The following is a 19,631-nucleotide window of genomic DNA, read 5'->3' on the forward strand; positions in this document are numbered from 1 at the left end:
TGAGAGAGAAGCCTTTGATTCTGCAATTGCAGCAACTCCTTGGGCTGGGGGATGGGCGCTCTTCCATCCAAAGCCTCTGGGTGTTCCTGACAATGGACCCCTTGTCCTGCCCACCCCCATCTCCCCTTCTTCCTGCACTGCCCTCCATTCCCAGCTCCAGGCGTGGCTGTCCATGTGGCCTGTGTTCAACCCTATCTTGCCTCCGAGAATAGGGTTGGTAGAGCTGAAAGATGAGAGATTTTCTTGTGCTGTGGGGGAAAGGGGCACCATCCCTCCAGTCCTTGGGAGCTCCCCAGGGGCAGTAAGGAGGAAGGCATATAAGGCTGCTGAATTATGCACCTCTTTCAGAGGACAAACCCACCCAGTCCTGGGCCACGCACTGATCTGCCTGTGGAGAGGGGCAAAGCAAAGGCCAGCCTCAGTGACAATGACCAGTATATGGATGACCTCTGTTTCCCTACAGGCTCTGAATCCCCTCCATGAATCCTCAGAAGAAAGTGGACCTGAAACTCATCATCGTTGGAGCCATTGGGTAAGCTCAGCTCAGCTCTGGGGATTGAGAAGTAGCCTCTTAGCCAAGGACAGTGAGGCCTCATGGGTGTGTTCTCACCTCCCACGAGTCTCTTTTTTATTCAAGGTGGCACCAGGAAGTGCATCCCATCCCAAGGAAGGGAACTGAGTGGGGGGGAGGAGGGAGTAAATAAATGGTTTCTGACCCCAGCTCTGCAGTAAACAGCTGTGTAAACAAGGCAAAGCGTAGAGCATTGGGTCTGCCCTTCTATCTCCTGCTACACACCTGCCACGTGGTAAAAACCTGACCATTGCTATAAGATAATCAGTTCTGTCCTAAACTCTGTCTAGAAATCAATTCCTAGTCCCTTGCTACTCCAAGTGTGGCCCACAGACCACAGACATTAGAAGTTCAGAGTCTCAGGAAGAGACAGTGGTGAGAGGGGCATGGTCAGATTCCGAGGATAATGTGAATGTGTTAACATGTGCGTGTGTTTGTGTGTGTGTGTGTGTGTGTGTGTTCACATGTGTCTGGGGTTTTTCCTCAGTGTGGGAAAGACCTCTCTCCTTCATCAATATGTGCATAAGACGTTTTATGAGGAATACCAGACGACTCTGGGGGCCAGCATCCTCTCCAAGATTATCATACTCGGTGACACGACGTTGAAACTACAGGTGAGCAGCCCTCCTCTTCCCGTTTCACCTTGCCTACTCCTGAAAATCCCCCTGTGCTCCCTGGATGGCCGCTAACGTTGCACTGTGCACCAGGAGCTAGAATAGCCTAGAGCAGAGACGGCAGACCTCAACTCAGGGGCCAGACCTAGTGCACCACTTGTTTCTTGTAAATAAGTTTTCCCTGGGGCACAGCCACACACCCATTTGTTTATCTGTCTTTTGCATTACAATGGCAGAGTTGAGTAGTTGCCACAGAGACTTTGTAGCCTGCAAAGCCTACAATATTTACTATCTGGCTCTTTATAGGAAAAAAAAACATGGCTGGGCCTGATCTAAAAGGGAAAGCACTAATCCAGAGGTTGGGAGACCCCACACCTATCTCAGGTTCTCTGGAAAACTTGGCAGGTAGCCGTGGGCAAGATACTCCTCAGGGCTAAGTTTCCAAATTTGTCAGATGAGAATAATAGCCTTTGCCCTAATAACACAGAGGAAAAATGAGAGCTCAGATGCGAAGGCACTCTGAATTAGATGTCACTGCCAAGGTGTGGCAGTGTGCATGGGTGGGACAGTCAAAGGGGCCGTGTGTGAAAGGACCACATGCACTGTACCAGGGCATTCTGCTCCCTGCTCAGAAAAAGCTGTGACATGATATAAACCCCCTGGTTGGGTCTGCCTCTCACCACTGCCCCGTGGGCGGCTGCTCTTCCCCTCCAGATCTGGGACACTGGCGGTCAGGAGAGGTTCCGCTCCATGGTGTCTACGTTCTACAAAGGCTCTGATGGCTGTGTCCTGGCTTTCGATGTCACCGACCTGGAGTCCTTTGAAGCCCTGGATATCTGGCGGGATGACGTTCTGGCCAAGATTGTCCCTACGGAGCAATCCTACCCCATGGTGTTGCTGGGGAACAAAATTGATCTGGCAGAGCGGAAGGTACCATTTATTCGTTCATTCATTCATTCAACAAACCCACGGCACCCACTATGGCCAGGTACTGTTTTAGGTCCTACACATATGGTGCTGAATCAGGTGCAGTTCTTACTTCAAGAATGTCTCAGGCTAGTAGTGGATGCAGACACTTTAAAAGACAATTGTGGTACAATATGGCAAATACGATGACAGAGACACATACAGCTTAGATACTTGGGGACCACAATAAAGTCCCATCTACAGATCAAGTCCAGAATACAGGACAGCTTCCTACAAGAGGTGGGCACCAGGCTGAAGAAATAGCATGATGAGGCTCCACGCCCATAGCACAATGGTTAGGGCACCAGCTACATAAACCGAGGGTGGTGGGTTCAAACCCAGCCTGGGCCAGCTAAAAGCAACAATGACAACTGCAACAAAAAAATAGCTGGGCATTGTGGCAGGCACCTGTAGTCCCAGCTACTTGGGTAGCTGAGGCAAGAGAATCGCTTAAGCCCAAGAGTTGGAGGTTGCTGTGAGCTGTGACACCACAGCACTCTACCAAGGGTGATATAGTGAGACTTTGTGAGAAAGAAAGGAAGATAGAAAGAAAGAAAGAAGAGAGTAAAAACTGAAGACAATTTTGTCTAGAGACAAGGAGTGGAGGAGTTTGGGCACCAGAGGTAGACAGGAATCAGGTCTCTGTGGAATTTGAATTAATCAGTAGAACAGCAGTATTTCTGCCTAGGGTCAAGTGGAGGATCTGCAGTTATAAACTCTTGGATCTGTAAGTTTTCTGGGAAAGTAGTAGAGTTGTATTTTAATTAGCTTAAGCGTATTCTGGATCATTAGGCAAACCAGCTGAGAGCTGATGGCAGTGGCCCAACGTGTGCAGGCACTTACCTTTACAGGGCACGGCAGAGAGAGCTCTTTCTATCCTTCCCTGCGAATGAGGAAAGAGTATAGGTAGACTTAATTTGTAAAAGATGCTCTTGTGTAAGTTGAAGCTCAAATGACATCAAAAAAAAGCTGAGCTGTTTGAACTAAGTTTTCTTAGCATTTCAGAGAGAGAACTGAATCATGTCTGAACGACGTTTTCACAGTGGTTCAAATAGAGAAAAGAAATAGAACAAAGGCATTATTTGGCACAGTTAAGTGTGTTGATGGATAGAAGGAGGGAGGAAGGAGAGAGGAAAGGCAGAGAGGAAGGGAAGGAGGGAGAGAGGGATGGTGCTTCTAATTGAGCTGCCACCTAGAAAGTCAACGAGTTATCAGTCCTGTGGTCACTTCAGGTGGGAAACTCAGGGTCGATTCTCTAATTACAAATATCCAGCCTCAGATAACAACCTCAGGTCAGGGGCTAGGCACGGTGGCTCACACCTGCAATCCTAGCACTCTGGGAGGCCGAGGCAGGTGGACTGCTTGCGTTCATGAGTTTGAGACCAGTCTGAGCAAGAGCAAGACTCTGTTTCTAAAAATAGCTGGTCCCTTGTGGCAGGCACCTATAGCCCCAGCTAGTCAGGAGGCTGAGGCAAGAGGATCATTTGAGCCTGAGAATTTGAGGTTGCTGTGAGTTATGACACCAGGGCACTCTACGAAGGATGACAAAGTGAGACTCTGTCTCAAAACAAACAAACAAACAAACAAAAAAACAACCTAAGGTCATTCAAAGGCAAGGGGTCTGTCCTTTCCTTTCCCGACTGGGGCCAGCTGCAGCTGAGAACCCTGAGGTGGTCTAAGAAGGGGAGTAGGTCCTTATGATTTCATCGCTAACCTCATGGGTCTATACTTCCTCCCATCATCTGGGATTGTCACTCTGGTCTCAGACCCTGTCAGAAGTAGAGCAGGAAAAGGCTGGTCAGGCAAACAGGACAATCTTTATTTGCCTGGGTCTGCTCATCAGATGACGTAGCCTATCCAGCCTGGCAGGAGTTGCAGACTGTCTATTCTGTGGGTCACATCTTTGGGTGCTTGAGAAACCTCCACTGGGAACACTTCACTGTACCTCCCATACAAGGATCATGCATTCTCCTTCTCCCCCTCCTCAACCCCTAACTTTCCAGCCATTCCCACCCCATCAGGGTCACCCCCTCCTCTGAGCAGTGCTGTGAGTGGAATTTCCAGCAGCTCCCGCCTGGCCGTCTCTCTGCTGAACTCACTTCCTTCACAGGGTGCACGCTCGCATTCAGGCTCCATGGCAGGACAAGGGCAACTACTGCTCAGGGAAGTCTGTTCCCTCTGGGCCTCACAGCCTTTCACCTTGGACCCCAGGGTGTGTGTCAGACCCCAGTTCACTGAGTCCACCAAACTCACATGTTAGTGACTTTCCTTGAAGTCATCTTTCAGCCAGACATGGAGCCTTACCTGTTTCCCTTCTTGGGGGAGTTATACTCACAACACTACACTCTCCAAAGAAATCCTTTTGATCCTTCTTTTTAGCCTTTCACACCCGTGCTGTGTGTTTCAGAGTCATCTAAGAGATTCTTAGCCATGTACCTTTAGAAATGTGTCCCAGCCCAGGCTGGTCTGTCTCCCAACCCATTTATATCATCGTTCCTCCACCAAAGCTTCCAATTTGGCATCTTGTTTCATACATCTGAAGGATATGGTGGGGGTAAGAGGATTGAGGGAGTGCAGGACTGAGACAGACTTTTACTCAGTGAAGTAAGGGCCATCATCTTCTATTGAGAAGAAGGAACCAATAGGAGGCTTGAGAATGATGGCGAATCGCAGCAGCTGCAGAAATGGGAGGAAGAGCTCATCAAGGTCCATAGAGCTGACAGCAAGGGCTCAGCTGGAGGAGGCCAGGGCTTAGGTGCAGTCTGTGCGGTGTCTTCTTCACCAGCTCTGCCTCGGGTACAAGCCAGAAGCAAAGGACCTGAGACTGAGGCCTTTCCAACCATGAACAGCCAAAGGACAGAGCCATGAGGGCACTGAGACTCGTGAAGGGAAGGAGAGGGGCAGGAGAGGCTGAAGGGCCAGTGATGGGGCCTCAGAGGCGACAGTGCAGGGAAGGAGTGAGGGCCTGGGGGATGGAGGGAAAGGAGACCTGGACACAGAATGGAAGGCTGAGGGGGTTTTTTGGTTTTGTTTTTGTTTTTTTGAGACAGAGTCTTACTCTGTTGCCCGGAGTAGAGTGCAAAGGCATCATAGCTCACAGCAACCTCAAGCTCTTGGCCTCAAGCCATCCTCTTGCCTCAGTGTTTCTTTCTTTCTTTTTTTTTTTTTAGTATAGACAGGGTTTTGCTATTGCTCAGGCTGGTCTCAAACTCCTGAACTCAGGTAATGCATCCATCTTGGCCTCCCAGATTACTAGGATTACAGGCATGAGCCACCAGCTCTGGCCAAGAGGCTGGGTTTCATGTCACAAAGTCCCTAGGAAGGTGAGGCTGACATGGAGAGATGACAGCAGGGGAAGGAATCCTGAGGCTACCAAGAGAGGAGGGTGGTGTTTGTTGGGGGGAGGAAGAAGCCTCACCAGATGGCAAGTGTTCAATGAATGAGGGGGTACCAGGCAGGACCAGGAGGACCCCGATCTAAGGCTGGGGAAGGGGGGTGAGCTTTGAATTACAGAGAGAGGAAAACAAAAGTTTGAAAGAAGCAGTGAAGTGCCAGGCAAGCCAGCACCTCTGAGTAAGACATGCAAGTAGCCCCAGCAGAGAGGGCAGGAGGGCAGGGGTGACCCAAGAGTTTTGTCTTTCAACAAAGTAGGCTGAGAAAGTGCTTGGAGGGAGGTGGAGCAGGATGGGCTGAGGTGGGGAAGCCATAGTGAAGTAGCCAGTGGAGAGGAGGAAGGGCGGGAGAGCTGAGAGAGCAGAGGACTGTCACTCTCAGACCCCAGACGGTAAAGCCCAGGGGAGAGGCTGGGCAGTTTCTGCCCTCCAAGGCCCTCGATCCACATGGACTTAACCAGGGCTCTGCCAGGCCCTGGCCTGTGTGAGGAAATGGAGAAGATGCAGCTGACAGGGTAGGACGGAGGATGGCTGCAGGAGCGTCCTCTCTGAAGTCAGCCCAGGAGCCAGTTCATGCTCACTGGTCCCATGTGCCTCCCGGCCTCCTCCAGGTTTCTGTCTGTGGAATGGAGACCAGAATACTGACTTCCTGAGAAGTCATTAAGGAGATGATGGGGTGGTTATCCTCCTCCTTCCGATCTCCACAGGATGGGCTGGGGAGATTCAGCAGCCTTTTCTACTTAGTACAAAGACAATGAATATTTTAAAATATGTTGCCAGATGCCAGGTGCAGTGGTGACCCCCTGTCAACCCAGCTACTTGGGAAGCTGAGATAGAAGGATCTCTGGAGGTCAGGAGTTAAAGCCCAGCCTGGGCAACATAGTGAGACACACCTCCCCCGACCCTCTTATATGAGTATATCTATATACACATGTACAGCTATACGCCTAGACTTGGGAAGATGAGAAGGTTTTTCAGATGAATAGTGGGGATCACAACTACATGAATGTAAGTAATTAATCCCTTGAAGGGTATGCTTAAAAATTGTTAAAATGGTAAATTTCATGTTCCATATATTTTACCGCAATGAAAACATACACAAGTATATATAGGTGTTTATGTATGTATATATGTACATGTGTATATAGATACGTATACACCATTTACCAGAATGATTTTAAAGAAAAAATTTACATGATTAGAAAGAGCAGTTTTGCAAGCATCTATGCTATAAGGAATTTAGGGGATGTGAATTCCTTGCTTTATGCTCAGGTGGGTAATTTCTGACTCAACACTAACTCATTGAATTAGAATCATGATTCTTGAAACTTTCTATGTTACTTTTAGGAATGGTTTAATAATTAGTATGTGACATGCTAATTTTTAATACTTGTACAAGCAATCATTTTAAATATATGTGAGATGGAAAACATCATAAATAAAATGATATAAACTGGACTAATTTTGTCATAAATACACCCTCCAGTGACCAAGCAAAACTGTAACAGGAAAAGTAAAATGGTAATAACATACTGTCGACCAAAAGCAAAATTAAGGCAAGTTAACACTTAGAATTTTCATTACTCCCCATTTCTCTCCAAGTACCACACCCTGAGCTTGTTTCCAGAGTCACAGCCTGAGTTATAAATAACTTTCATTTTATAAATAAAAAATGAGATGATTTCAAAAATCACAAAACTGTAGCTGGAATTGGAAGAGAAAAGAGAAAAGCACTGTCTGGGTGGCTGTCTTCCCAGGCCAGCTTTCCAAGGGTGAGCAGGGCGGGATAGAAAAAGAATGTTAATCTCCAACACAATCTCAACTGATATTTCGGAGTCTGTATTCAATCATCTCCTATGAAACCAATAGAGAAAGAGCAGAAAAAATGAGGCTCGAAGTCTGTCCTAGCTGGACCCTCCGGCAGCCCAGTCATGATAAAAGGGCAGGTTCAGCCAAGATCAGTGGACTGGAGCTCTCAGCAGGTTCCTGGTAACTCCGGGTGACCTTGGGAAGGAGCTGCAAGAAGTTTAAGTCCAGGCCTTGCCCTCAGGGATTTAAAAAGATACAAAATCCTTGGTGTTCCTAAGATGCTATCAAGGCGTGCGATGTTAATTTCTGATGATTATGTATTTGCATGTTACTAGTAAAGCCAATAAAAATCAGTGGCACAACTCTCCTTGGTTTTTCCTCCAAATAGTTCAGGATTTGAGGCGTCTTGTTTATTCACCATGTCTGGGGTGTCTGTGCCCTACAGGCCGGAGTACTCTTGGCCAATTCCAGGATCACTCCTCCCACAGCCAGGAGGATCTCAGAGGTCAAAGGCCAAGACTAGGGCCTGCAAATTCTCTCTACTGTGCTCAAGCTCAGCAGTTCCTGGGCTCCCCAAAGTTCAGACTGCTTAGCTGACCCCAGCCTACACCTTCCAGTTTGGGGTTGCGAACTTCATGATACCAGAGCTACCGCTGGTGGACAAAAGAGGCATTGTGAAAGAATGCCACGAGCCACGGGGCCCTCCTGTCACTTCTGAGGCTAAGGAAGCAAGGACCAAAGAGACCAAGGACAGCAATGATATTTTTTATCCCAGTAAGATAGATGTTCCCAGACCCTGCAGAAGCCACAGAGGCAATTTGAGCGAGCCATCTCTGCTCTCCCCCTGCCTGCACTGTGTTCTGGGAGAGGGCAGAATGATCCTTTCTCTATGAGAGAAAGAATACATCAAAATAACTGCGCAGCAAGTACTCAATATGCTGTCATTTCCCCCTCCCTGGAATAACTGGACATCAAACTCAGTGGTATGATTCACCTTTGGAAGTAACTCAGTAGAGCTCCCATAGCATTTTTAATCCAGCAACGCCAAACTGGGACCAACCATTCGCACTTGGGTAGAGATGTATTTCTTCAGCCCGCACTGCAGGGCTTATGGGTGTCAGGAGGAGAGCTGAAAAGGCGACCCTGAGCTTAAGGAACCTGCACTATAGGAGGAGAAATGGAAGCTGGGGAGCGGGATTCTTTCTCAGTGCCCTGCAGAGGGCAGCTCAGACACGGAAGGGGTGAGGGCCAGTGCTGAGCTGGGGCTGCATCCAAGCTCTGCCTTCTCCCAGCTCTGGGATCTGGGGCAAGTCGCAAACCTCTCTGAGCCTCAGTGCTCTTGTCTAGAAAGTGGAGCTAATAACACCCATCTCTCAGGGTTGTGGAGAGGATGAGATGAGGAATGTGAGATAAAGTGTCCAGCACAGCACCTAGCCCACAGTCTCAGCATATTAACTCCCAAGACTCTACCAGGGGAAAAAAGCATCAGCAGGAACCCAAATCTCTGCTCAGTAATAGGCCTCCTAAGTGTGGGCCTGCCTAGCTGGCTCAGGGGAAAGAAGTCCTCCCTTTCTGCCCTTCCTGGCTAGTGTCTGTTACGGACATCTCCCTTCAAAGGAACTGAAAAAGGAGCCAATAGCAGGAAGCAGCTGTTAGGTTAGACCTTAGGAAGAAGGTACAGTGTAGTGGGCTCTAATTCCACCAGGCCTGTGTTCAAATCCTGCTCAGCCCTGTTTATTTTAAGCAATTTTTTCTCCTACTGACCTCAGTTTCTGTATCTGTGAAACGGAGCTAATAGCACCCACCTCACAGATGATGTTGAGGATTTAAGAGGTAACACATCTAAAGTTATAGACGTGTAGAAGGTGCTCCATAAACAAGCCTGGTGATGGCGGTGGTTATAGTGCTAAGGTCATGATGGTTATGATGCGGATGTGATGATGGTGGCAGTGGTGGTGATGTGACCATGGTGGTGCGAGCAGTGATGATGACACAACGGTGATCATTTCTTCCCTTCATTCAGGTGCCCCAAGAGGTAGCCCAAGGCTGGTGTGAAGAGAAGGATATTCCGTACTTTGAAGTCAGTGCCAAGAATGACATCAACGTGGTGCAAGCCTTTGAGATGCTGGCCAGCCGGGCTCTGTCAAGGGTGAGTAGCTGTGGTAGAAGTACCAGCAAAGACTGCCCCTTGGGTGAGGGAACCTCAGGAGCTTCCAGAGAAGAACATCTTGAGTATGGCAAGGGATGTGGATGGACAGAGTTGCTCATCATCCTAGTTAATTAGTTTTGCTAAATAGGCTCTCGTTCCAGAACCTGAGAATGCCCGCGGTCTCCTACCTTAGACAATGTAATCAGTGGTCCCTCCATCTGGCTATCAGAATTTTTTGTGGTGTATCTACAAATTCCAGTCCTGTATCTCACCCCCGAAGATTCTAATTTAGTAAGGGCTTAAAGAGTGATGATCTGGTCTAATCCTCTCCGGCAAGAAGAAAGCCCCACGGTGCCACTCATTCATTAGGTGAACTATCAGACCTGCAGGAGTTGCTGACATCTCCTAGTCAGAAAGATGAACAGGGCTACCTGTGATCCTAGTATTTTGGGAGGCCAAGGCAGGAGGATCGCTTGAGGCCAGGAGTCTAAGACCATCCTGAACAACATAGTGAGACTCTATCTCTACAAAAAATTAAAAAATTAACTGGGTGTGGTAGTGTGCACCTGTAGCCCCAGATACTCGGGAGGCTGAGGATCATTTGAGCCCAGGAGTTTGAGTTATAGTGAGCTGTGACTGCACCACTGTAATGCTGCCTGGCCCACAGAGGGAGACCCTGTCTCAAAATAAAATAGACACAGATCACTTGGTGGTATGGTTGTTCCACAAGCGCTCGCTGAGTGTGTGCAGGCCCCGTGTGGGCCCCTGTGTGGCATGAGGAAGGCAGACAGGCACCCGGATGGGGCCCAGAGGAGCGGTGCAGAGATAGCGTGGGGGAGGGAAGAGGGGAGAGAGAAAGACAAGATCATGGAAGGCTGCCTGGAAGCAGTAGGAGAGTTTTACTGCCAGTGGGAGGTGAAGGTCAAAGCTCGGAAGAGGGTCTGTGAGAGATTAGCATTGGGGGAGGCTCAGCTTTCTTCCCCATTCTGCTACATTTAATCAGGTGGGCTTTTTAGTAGAGGGAGAAGATAATCGTGACAATTATTTTGAATGAACAAATGAAGATTGGAGATTTCCAGTATATGGAAACAACCATGGTCATCATGGGTGACCAGCCTGCCTGGTCCTGCATTGCCAGCTGCCCTGGAGGGAATTGCTCCAGGGTCCAGCCCCGGGTGGTCCCAGAGAGAGAGGCAGAATCTTCCCAGGGAGAGATTCCAGCTAGACATCCTTACGCTCAGAGCTTAATCGTAGGGTCCCTCCACCCCCATGAGCTCTTGTTATGCCTCCCGGCCAGCCTCCGGTCCTCACTATCTCCAGCTAAAGGGAGCAGCAGGGCCGCCCTCTCTTAGTGCTTATTATACCGTAAGCATAGTGCCTCTGAAAGTACACACGCGCCTGTTCTTCCCATACAGCTGTCCCCTGGAATGCTGTGCAGTGCCGCTTGACCTTGCGTGGTGCTATGTGATAAATAACCCTCCACAAGCACAGTGCAGTGACTGCCAAATGTTTAGTCCCAGCAGGCTTCCATCAGTCCACAGCCAGGGTCTGGGTATGACAGTATCTAACCTTTCTGAGGAAGGCAGACCCTGTATTCTTGAAAGTTTGTCCTTCCTACTGTGTCACTTTCATGACACGGTGCTGTTAGTCGACTGTAGCGTGTCTACTTGTTGGCGGGGGCGGGGGTTGTTTTGTTTTGTTTTGTTTTTTACATCCTTTCTCTGCAAAAGAACAGGTTGGCAATCCCATGTCAGTCCCCTACATTTACAGTGGAAATTTACTGATCAGAAGTATGGAAGTCACAGATGTGCTATCTGCCACCAGACTGCTCTGAATTTGAATCTTGTCCTAGTTCTTTTGAGTGGACCCCTTGGCAAGACATATGACTTTTCTGAGCTTTGGTTTCCTCATCTATGGAAATCATTGGATTCCATAAGTATCTCTTGAGTTGTCTGGCAAGGGCTGGAAATACAGACATCAGTGCAGTCAAAGGCTGTGGAGTGAGACATTCACAGACAACCAAGGAGGGAGGTGAGCAGGGCATGGAGGGTATGACCAAGGTGAGGAGAGGACTCAGAAGGGGCCGGTACAAGGGTAGGTGAGGGGGCCTACCCAGAGAAGTGGCCTGTGAACAGGGCTTTGAAGGCAATTTGTAGTCTGCAGGTGGAGACAGACAAGCACCAGAGGCAAGAGCAGGGGAGAAAGGGCAGAGAGAAGGGCAAGGCCAGAGGCCCAGGCATGCATCCATGGGCTCAGAGGAAAAACCTACAGTGGGTCTGTGTACAAAAGGAAGAAATGTAGCATGGAGGGATGTGGGGGGATGGGGACACAGTGAGTGATGAAGCCAGCAAGGTCAATGGCACTAGATCACAAAGACCCTGTGAGCCAGGAGTTCAGACTTCATGCCACAGGTCCATGCTTCCCAGATGGTACTGCCAGGCCAGCCATGGCACTCAAAAGCCCACCAGGGCACGTCTTTCTGCAATGTCTTTATTACTCAGAGATTTGGAGGAAAACATTTTCACATTAAAACAAACATACATACTTACTAGGGTATAGAATATAAAATTCACAGGGGTTTTTAAGGTGAAATAGAAGTTTGCAAATATATATTTTAAGGTCAAAGAAGAGTTTTCAGAAGACATTTTCTTCCGGGACCTTTTTCTCCTCCCGACAGAGACTGTGTGCTCCCTCACTCCAGCCCAGGGTGTTTTGAGAGGAAGATGGGAGGTGCTAGTAGAGTCAGGAGAGAGTCCCCAGTGGGGGTGGAAAGAGCAGGGGCTCTGAAATCAGAAAGAACTGGCCTTAAATCTTGACTCCGTCTCACTGTGTGTCCTTGAGCAAGTTGTGCAGCCTCCCTAAAACATCACTTCCCTATCTTTAAACTATGATTAATAATATTCTCCCCATTGGGCTGTCCTGGGGGTTAAATAAAATAATATCATAGCACAGAGATGGCATTAAATAAAAGGCAGCTGTTTTAAAATAAGGGCTACAAGGCCAGGTGCAGTGGCTCACAGTGTAATCCTAGCTCTCTGGCTAGGCAGGCCAATGCTTGAGCTCAGGAGTTCGAGACCAGCCTGAGCAAGAGGAAAACCCCATCTCTACTAAGAATAGAAAAACTAGCCAGGTTAGTGGCATACACCTGTAGTCTCAGCTACTCAGAAGGCTGAGGTAAGAGCCCTAGAGTTTGATATTGCTGTGAGCTATGCTAATGCCACGGCACTCTGCTCAGAGCAACAGAGTGAGATTCTGTCTCAAAAATAAATAAATAAGTACATATATATGTATATATAAAATGGGGGCTACGTATAAGAGTTTTCAGCAAGAGAGTTTCATGCTGTAGAGAGGATTATCCGGCTCAGTGGGTATAAGTGGCTACTGCAATAGTCCAGGCATTGAGAGTATGGAACTGGCAAGAAGGGGGTGGATTAAATAGACTCTGAGGTAGAAAGTGTGGATGATGGTCAAGTGTAAGAGAGAAGGGGCTCAGCACCTGTGGCTCAAGTAGCTAAGGCGCCAGCCATATACACCTAAGGTGGTGGGTTTGAATCTAGCCCAGGCCCACCAAATAACAATGATGGCTGCAACCGAAAAATAACCAGGCATTGTGGCGGGTGCCTGTGGTCCCAGCTACTTGGGAGGCGGAGGCAGGAGACTCACTTGAACCCAGGAGTTGGAGGTTGCTGTGAGCTGTGATGCCACAGCACTCCACCCAGGTGGACAGCTTGAGGCTCTGCCTCAAAAAAAAAAAAAAAATGTAAGAGAGAAGGAAACAGGAGCAGTCTGGGTTTCTAGCAACCAGGTTTCTAGCTTGGCAAGTGAAGGGGCAATGAATTAGTGATGCCATGAACCAAGACAGGGAAAGAGGAGAAAGCAGGGACTTCATGAGAGCTCCGGGTAATGACGTCCATTTGGTCACATGCATTCGAGTTTCCTTGAGACACCAGGTGGAATTGTCCAAGTTGTCCAGTGAGTTCTGGACTAGAAATAGCAATTCATGTGTCACCCATAGAGAGACCAGAGTAGGTGCTCAGTCAGCATTCTGAAAGAAAGGAGGGTGGCAGGTTAACTTTAGTGTACCAGTTTGGCCACATTCAAGGGTTAGGGTACTTAGTTCTTCCAAAATATGACTAAGAATACTCCAATAATTAAAGAAGAGGCACCCACCTGCCCTGGGGGATTGGGTTGGTGAGATTTTGGAGCTGGAAAGTTATCAATACCATCTCTGTGGGGCTTGTCAGGCCCAGCTCCAGTGGCAGGGAGGCTCAGCTCCTTTTGGGTCAACCGGAGAAGGACAAAATTGCCACCTTCAGGAGGGAAGCAATCTGGCTAGCAGCTTGATGAAACCACAGCACCTTTATGTCCTCAGGATGCAAGACCTAAAGGCAGGGCCACTGAGTGACTGGGCTAGGGGCACAGGGACTGACTCCCACAATCACACCCCCCTGGAATGCACACATCAGAATTGCACTGGGTTACTTCGTGGTTAGATGTACATGTTGCCAAGAAGACTGGGGCCTGGAGAAAAGAATTACACGGGAAACCTAATTATAGCCTGGAAGGTCTACAGGCAGTCTGCAGAGCAAGATGATGCCATTTTCAAGTGAAAATGATGTCATAAGTAAATGGACAGCTCAGGGTTACCTTGGACCTGGGAAGGACGACCCGGCCTGAAAACCTCAGGCTTTGCCCATGCAGTGAGTGACGAAATGTCTCACACCTACCTGAGGCAGCACTCAGGTTCCTAAAATGCAAAGTTGGTCAGAAAGCCCGTGACTGCTCTGTGCACCCCGATCTCCTTCCCTAAGGCTGGCATCTGTGAGCAAGGGCATGGGTGTCTCTTTGTGAGGGGCACAGGGTTTGGGCTCCCGGCTGGCCTTTGCATGTACCTGAGGTCAGGACATACTCAAGGGGGAGGAATAAACAGGCCCTGCAGCCTGGGTCCAAAAGACCTAATTAGGTAAGTGCTTGATCTCAGGCAAGGCCTCCTTGTGTGATGAGAGAGAAGACCCAGAAAGTACCAAATAATAAATGAATCCTTTCAAAACCCTGCCTCACTTGAGAGATGGAACAATGAAAAAGAGGACTAAACGGTCACACTCTACTCCTGCTCCCTCACTGAGAGGTCCAGAGGTGTCCGATTTTAACTAAGATTAGCTCAGTGGAGGGAGAGGACCCTGCCCAGAGTGGAAGGGGCCAAGTGGAGAACTGGACAATGCCCAGAGCTGTGTGGGCCAGAGTCTGCATACCAGGCCAGGCCAAGCTGGGGATGAGAAGCCTCTCTGGGCCATATTCTCCCATCAGGCACTTTACGGTGAGATCGGGGGACAGGTCTATAAGCAGGGGCTAGGATCCTCCCCAATAAAGAAGGGAGATGGAGCTGAGGTGTGAGGACATCCTTGGAGCTTCCACAGAGGACAAATGAAGGCGCTCATTTGCAGAGCACAGACTGGCCCCAAGCCCCAGGACCAAAATTTCACCAACCCAATTCCCTAGAGCAGGTGGGTGTCTCTTCTTTAATTATTGGAGTATTTAAAAAATAGGCAGGGTGTGATGGCTCATGCCTGTAATTATAGCGCTCTGAAAGGCAGAGGCAGGCCAATTTCTTTCTTTCTTTCTTTCTTTTTGAGATAGAATCTCAAGCTGTCACCCTATGCAGAGTACTGTGGCATCATAGTTCACAGCAATCTCCAACTCTTAGGCTCAGTTGATCCTCCTGCCTCAGTTTTTCTATTTTTAGTAGAGACAAGGTCTTGCTTTTGCTCAGGCTGGTCTCAAACTCCTGAGCCTAAGCTACTCACCTGCCTTGGCCTCCTAGAGTGCTGGGATTACAGGTGTGAGTCACCACACCCAGCCACGGGCCAATTTCTTGAGCTCAGGAATTTAAGACCAACCTGAGCAAGAGTGAGTCCCTATTTCTTCTAAAAAGAGAAAAACTAGCCAGGCATTGAGGCAGGCACCTATAGTCCCAGCTGCTTGGGAGGCCGAGGGAAGATCACTTGTGGCCAAGAGTTTGAGGTTGCTGTGACACCATGATTGGCATTCTACCCACGGCAACAGAGTGAGACTCTCTCTCTCAAAAAAAAAAAAAAGTACACACATACACACAAATATATATCTCAAATAAAATTCTAGTAATTAAAAAAATTTGCTGAAGGATAGTCGAAGTCCATCATCTAGGCTGACTAAGGGCATTAGGTGCTCTGCTGGCCCCAAGTCCCCTATGAGGGAGAGGTGAGATGAGGGCTCTCCAAGAAACAAACCATGGAGAAGCACTGGATTCTAGGGCCAGCACCCCATGCTGTCAGGGTAAATTACTGCTCATCTGGGGGTGCAGTGGGTGACGGGGGGATCTCATGTATCTTGGGGGAGCACATCATCAGAGTACAGGAGGTAGACTGGACACTGCCACCTGAGGGATGGGGACATGGGCATTAAGGGTTTGATTGACATCCACTAGCTGGGGAGCTGGGGAGGAGATGAAACCAGAGTAAAGGCAGGGCCCCTGTCCCTTGGAATTACCCCCGAGAAGGGCACTTACAATAGACCACTGGGTACAGTATTGCCTGACAGGCAGGAGGCTCCAGGAGTGCACGGCTGGCTCAATCTCTCTGAGGCATAAGTGCCAGCTGTGGAAGGAGCATGACTGCTCTCCAGCTCTGCAACTAGTAGAGGCCATGGCAGAGTAAAGAGATGTGACCCCTTAAAAACTAGCCCATCTTCTTGAGAAGGGCCCTTTCCCCACCCCACCCTGACCCCTAAACCAAGTAGGGTGGTCTCTTGTTGAGGAGTGGGGCTAGCTGGGAGCCAGAGGCTTGTCAGCCCAAGAAGGGTCTTCCTCCAGAATCTTACTAGAGCAGGGGAGATTGAAGAATGGGCAGAGAAGCACAAAGCCCCCATAGAAATTGTTCTTTCTTTGTTATTGCTTTTTTTTTTTCTTTTTTGAGACAGAGTCTCACTTTTTCACTCTGAGTAGAGTGCTGTGGCGTCACAGCTCACAGCAACCTCCAACTCTTGGGCTAAAGCAATTCTCTTGCCTCAGCCTCCCAAGTAGCTGGGACTACAGGCACCCAATACCTGGCTATTTTTTTGTTGCAATTTGGCCGGGGCCAGGTTTGAACCCACCACCCTCAGTGTATGGGGCTGGTGCCCTACTCACCTGCCACAATGCCTGGCTATTTTTAGAGACAGGATCTTAGGCTGGCTCAGGCTGGTCTCCAACTCGTGAGCTCAGGCAGCTCAGGATTACAGGCGTCAGCCCTGTGCACGGCCCCCATAGAAACACTGAATCTACTGTAGGAAGAGTTCCCTGGACATCAAGGGACAGAGGACTGACAGTTTTTCCAGGTGCCCAGTGAGGGGAGTTGGGAGGCAGACAGGAGGGAGAGGAGGTTGGTAGTTTGGGGATGTTTATGGGACTAGTCCAGCAGAATTGAGGAGTAGCTGTTACCATCTCTGCCTGAGCCCAAAGGTCATCTCAGCCATCCCCTCTGAGAATGGAAAGTTGGGAGACTTAGTTGGAGGTCATGAGTCCTGTGCTGCTCTGGGCTCCTGGGAAGAGCCAGAACGGGGAGACAGAGAAGAAGGAGGGTGAAGAAGACTAGTGGCCTCCCCCTTTGGGCCTCAGTTTCCCAACAGTACAAGAAGGGGAGGGGGGAAAGGCTCAGTCCCATGGACCATTAAGAAGCAGAGGGCAGGCAGTGCTCTTACATCAGCACGTGAATGAGAATTTCTCCTTTCCTTCCCCAGTACCGAAGCATCTTAGAGAATCACCTCATAGACTCCATCAAGCTCTCACCAGACCAGTCAAGGAACAGGTGCTGCTGATCTCCAGATTCCCACTCTGGATGCCCAGAGAGAGTGTCCGCCCTGGGCCTGGTCGTCCTCGCTGGAGAGCAGACGGCAAACCCCTCCAGCCCTGCTGCCAGCCCAGCCTCAACCAGAGGCCCAGGCTCTATGGCCAGAGCCCTGAACCCTGTCACTGGGCCTCAGGCTGAGTGTAGTGAGGGCAGAGCTGGCCCTTGGGTCTGCATGAAGCCCACGGTGTCACAGCTAAATCCTGACCTGGAGAAGTCACAATTCCCCCAGTGGCTCCACCTTGTCTGCCACCCATCCTCCCAGAGACACTCCTGCTCCAGAATGCACATCTCTGCAGACAGGCCACTGTCTCTAGAGTCTGGTTATATTATCCTGTGGACAGGCATTCTCACTCTTTCCCACCTCAGGCCCCCATGGCCCCAAGCACAGCTTTGGACAATAGCGCAGCTCAACCTCCCTGAGCAATCAGACCAAGGAGTGAGGCCTTGAACACCTCGTGCAGGGCCTGCCTTGACTCCAGGCAGAAGCACATCAGGCCTGTGCACCCAGCAAGGAAGAAGGAGAATGAGCTCAGGCTTACATGAGTGCTCAGACAACTCATATAAATCTCTGAGTCTCAGTTTGTTCATCTGTCAGATGGGGGTGATGTAGGGTTTTGAGGACCAGAAGCTGTGTTTAATCTCAGCTGCTGGTGTTGATATACATTTATTCAACAAGTATCTGTGAGTATCTACAGTGGACAATGCACTGAGGTCCAGTGACAAACCAAACACACCAGCACCCTGCCCTCCTGGAGCCTATCTCTGGTAAAGGAGAAAGACAACAGACACAGAATTTAATCAGATATTTTCAAAAAGCATGTAAGTGCTATGAGAAAAGTGAAACCATGTAATGGGATAGAGACAAGGGCTGGGATGAGATGCTACTGCCAACAAGGTAATCCAGGAGGGCTTCCCCGAGGAGGTGACATTTGGCTTGAGGACTAGAGAATAAGGAGGCAACTGTCACCTGAGACCTGGAGGACAAACACTCCAGGGAGAGGGAGAAGAAAGGTCCAAGGCTCAAGAGGCCATGGTCTAGGAACAGTGAAAGGACATTCATTGACCTGAGGACTCAAAGCTGCTGTCCAGAGACAGGCAAAGTGGATCCAGCCCCCTGTATGCCTCCTTGATGTTCTGTGGTCTGGCCAGCAGAGGGCAGCAGTGCTCCTTCTCTTCCAGGTCGAGAGGCATGTGGAGGCTCCGCCAGCAATTGGTATTTTTGGTCCTGCAGGTGCTCAAAGTTTGTTCACTGGCTCAGGGTATGTTCAGCCCTTGGAGATCTGTAGGGGAGAGAATTCTAATTTCTTAAACTTAGCGAGAAGCGCAAATACTGCAACATACGTGATTCAGGCAAGAAATCAGCATCTGTGGCAAATCAGCATCTGTGGCAAATCCCAGGATGATGTGCCTGGGAAGCTCATGGATTCCCTGTCCCTGCAGACTCCAAGGCCATAATCTGCTTTTCACTTCTGGTTCCAGACAACAGAAATGGAACGAGTGAGTGAAATGTCCTTGCAGGGTTTTCAGTGGCCAAGTTCATGCCCAGCACAGGTCTTTTATCCACATAGAGGTATCCTTTCCTGAGTTCCAAGCAGAGGGGGGAGGTTAGCTTGTGATGCCAAGTGTCATCTGACTCTGAAGACATGCCTAGAGCTAGGGGAGTGGGAGTGTCAGAAAAGGATTTAGGGGCCCCGTCTTCCCCTCCATTTCTGGAGCATGAACTGGCTTGTCCTGGACAGGAGCATTAAGCTGGTATGGGAGCAGGATAGCCCCGGAGCTCTCCGCTGTCTGTGCCTTTCAGAGCTCCCAAAGACCAGCCACATGCCCTCATGACAGGGAGAAGGGGCCGTCCGGGGGGAGTGGACTGGATGTGTCTTGTGTGGGTAAGCAGCAGCCCCTGAACCAGTGGACATGTGGGCCCTACAACAAATAATAAATGTGCGCTTTCTGTTTTTATCTTTGGGGGCATTTAGTTTTTATATTTATAAAACACAGCTTACAGTTCAAAATGCAAAAGACACTGAGGGAAAGACAACTAAGAGTAAAGTAAGACTGGGTACCTGATTTGCAGGGCCCAGTGTAAAATGAAATCCCTTGTTCAAAAATGATTAAGAGGCTTGGTGCCTGTAGCTCAGCAGCTAGGGCACCAGCCACATACACTGGAGCTGTGGCAGGCGCCTGTAGTCCCAGCTACTTTCGAGACTGAGGCAAGAGAATCATGTAAGCCCAAGAGTTGGAGGTTGCTGTGAGCTGTGACGCCACAGCACT

The 19,631-nt window shown here is 49.3% G+C and overlaps 1 protein-coding gene across 1 annotated transcript in view; it reads left to right on the forward strand.

Moving 5' to 3' along the window:
- RAB7B (RAB7B, member RAS oncogene family) overlaps nucleotides 1-17,373 on the forward strand; it is a 24,819-nt gene extending 7,446 nt beyond the window's left edge. The window contains exons 2-6 of the mRNA XM_003792218.3: nucleotides 464-532; nucleotides 1,059-1,185; nucleotides 1,900-2,115; nucleotides 9,376-9,501; nucleotides 17,254-17,373. Coding sequence (XP_003792266.1) covers nucleotides 480-532; nucleotides 1,059-1,185; nucleotides 1,900-2,115; nucleotides 9,376-9,501; nucleotides 17,254-17,331 — 600 coding nt within the window. The 5' untranslated portion in view covers nucleotides 464-479 and the 3' untranslated portion in view covers nucleotides 17,332-17,373. The remainder of the gene's footprint in view (nucleotides 1-463; nucleotides 533-1,058; nucleotides 1,186-1,899; nucleotides 2,116-9,375; nucleotides 9,502-17,253) is intronic.
- The last annotated feature ends 2,258 nt before the right edge of the window (nucleotides 17,374-19,631 follow it).

This window comes from Otolemur garnettii, unplaced genomic scaffold (genome assembly GCF_000181295.1).
Source record: "Otolemur garnettii isolate 467f Iridium unplaced genomic scaffold, OtoGar3 scaffold00055, whole genome shotgun sequence".
Classification (NCBI taxonomy): Eukaryota; Metazoa; Chordata; class Mammalia; order Primates; family Galagidae; genus Otolemur; species Otolemur garnettii.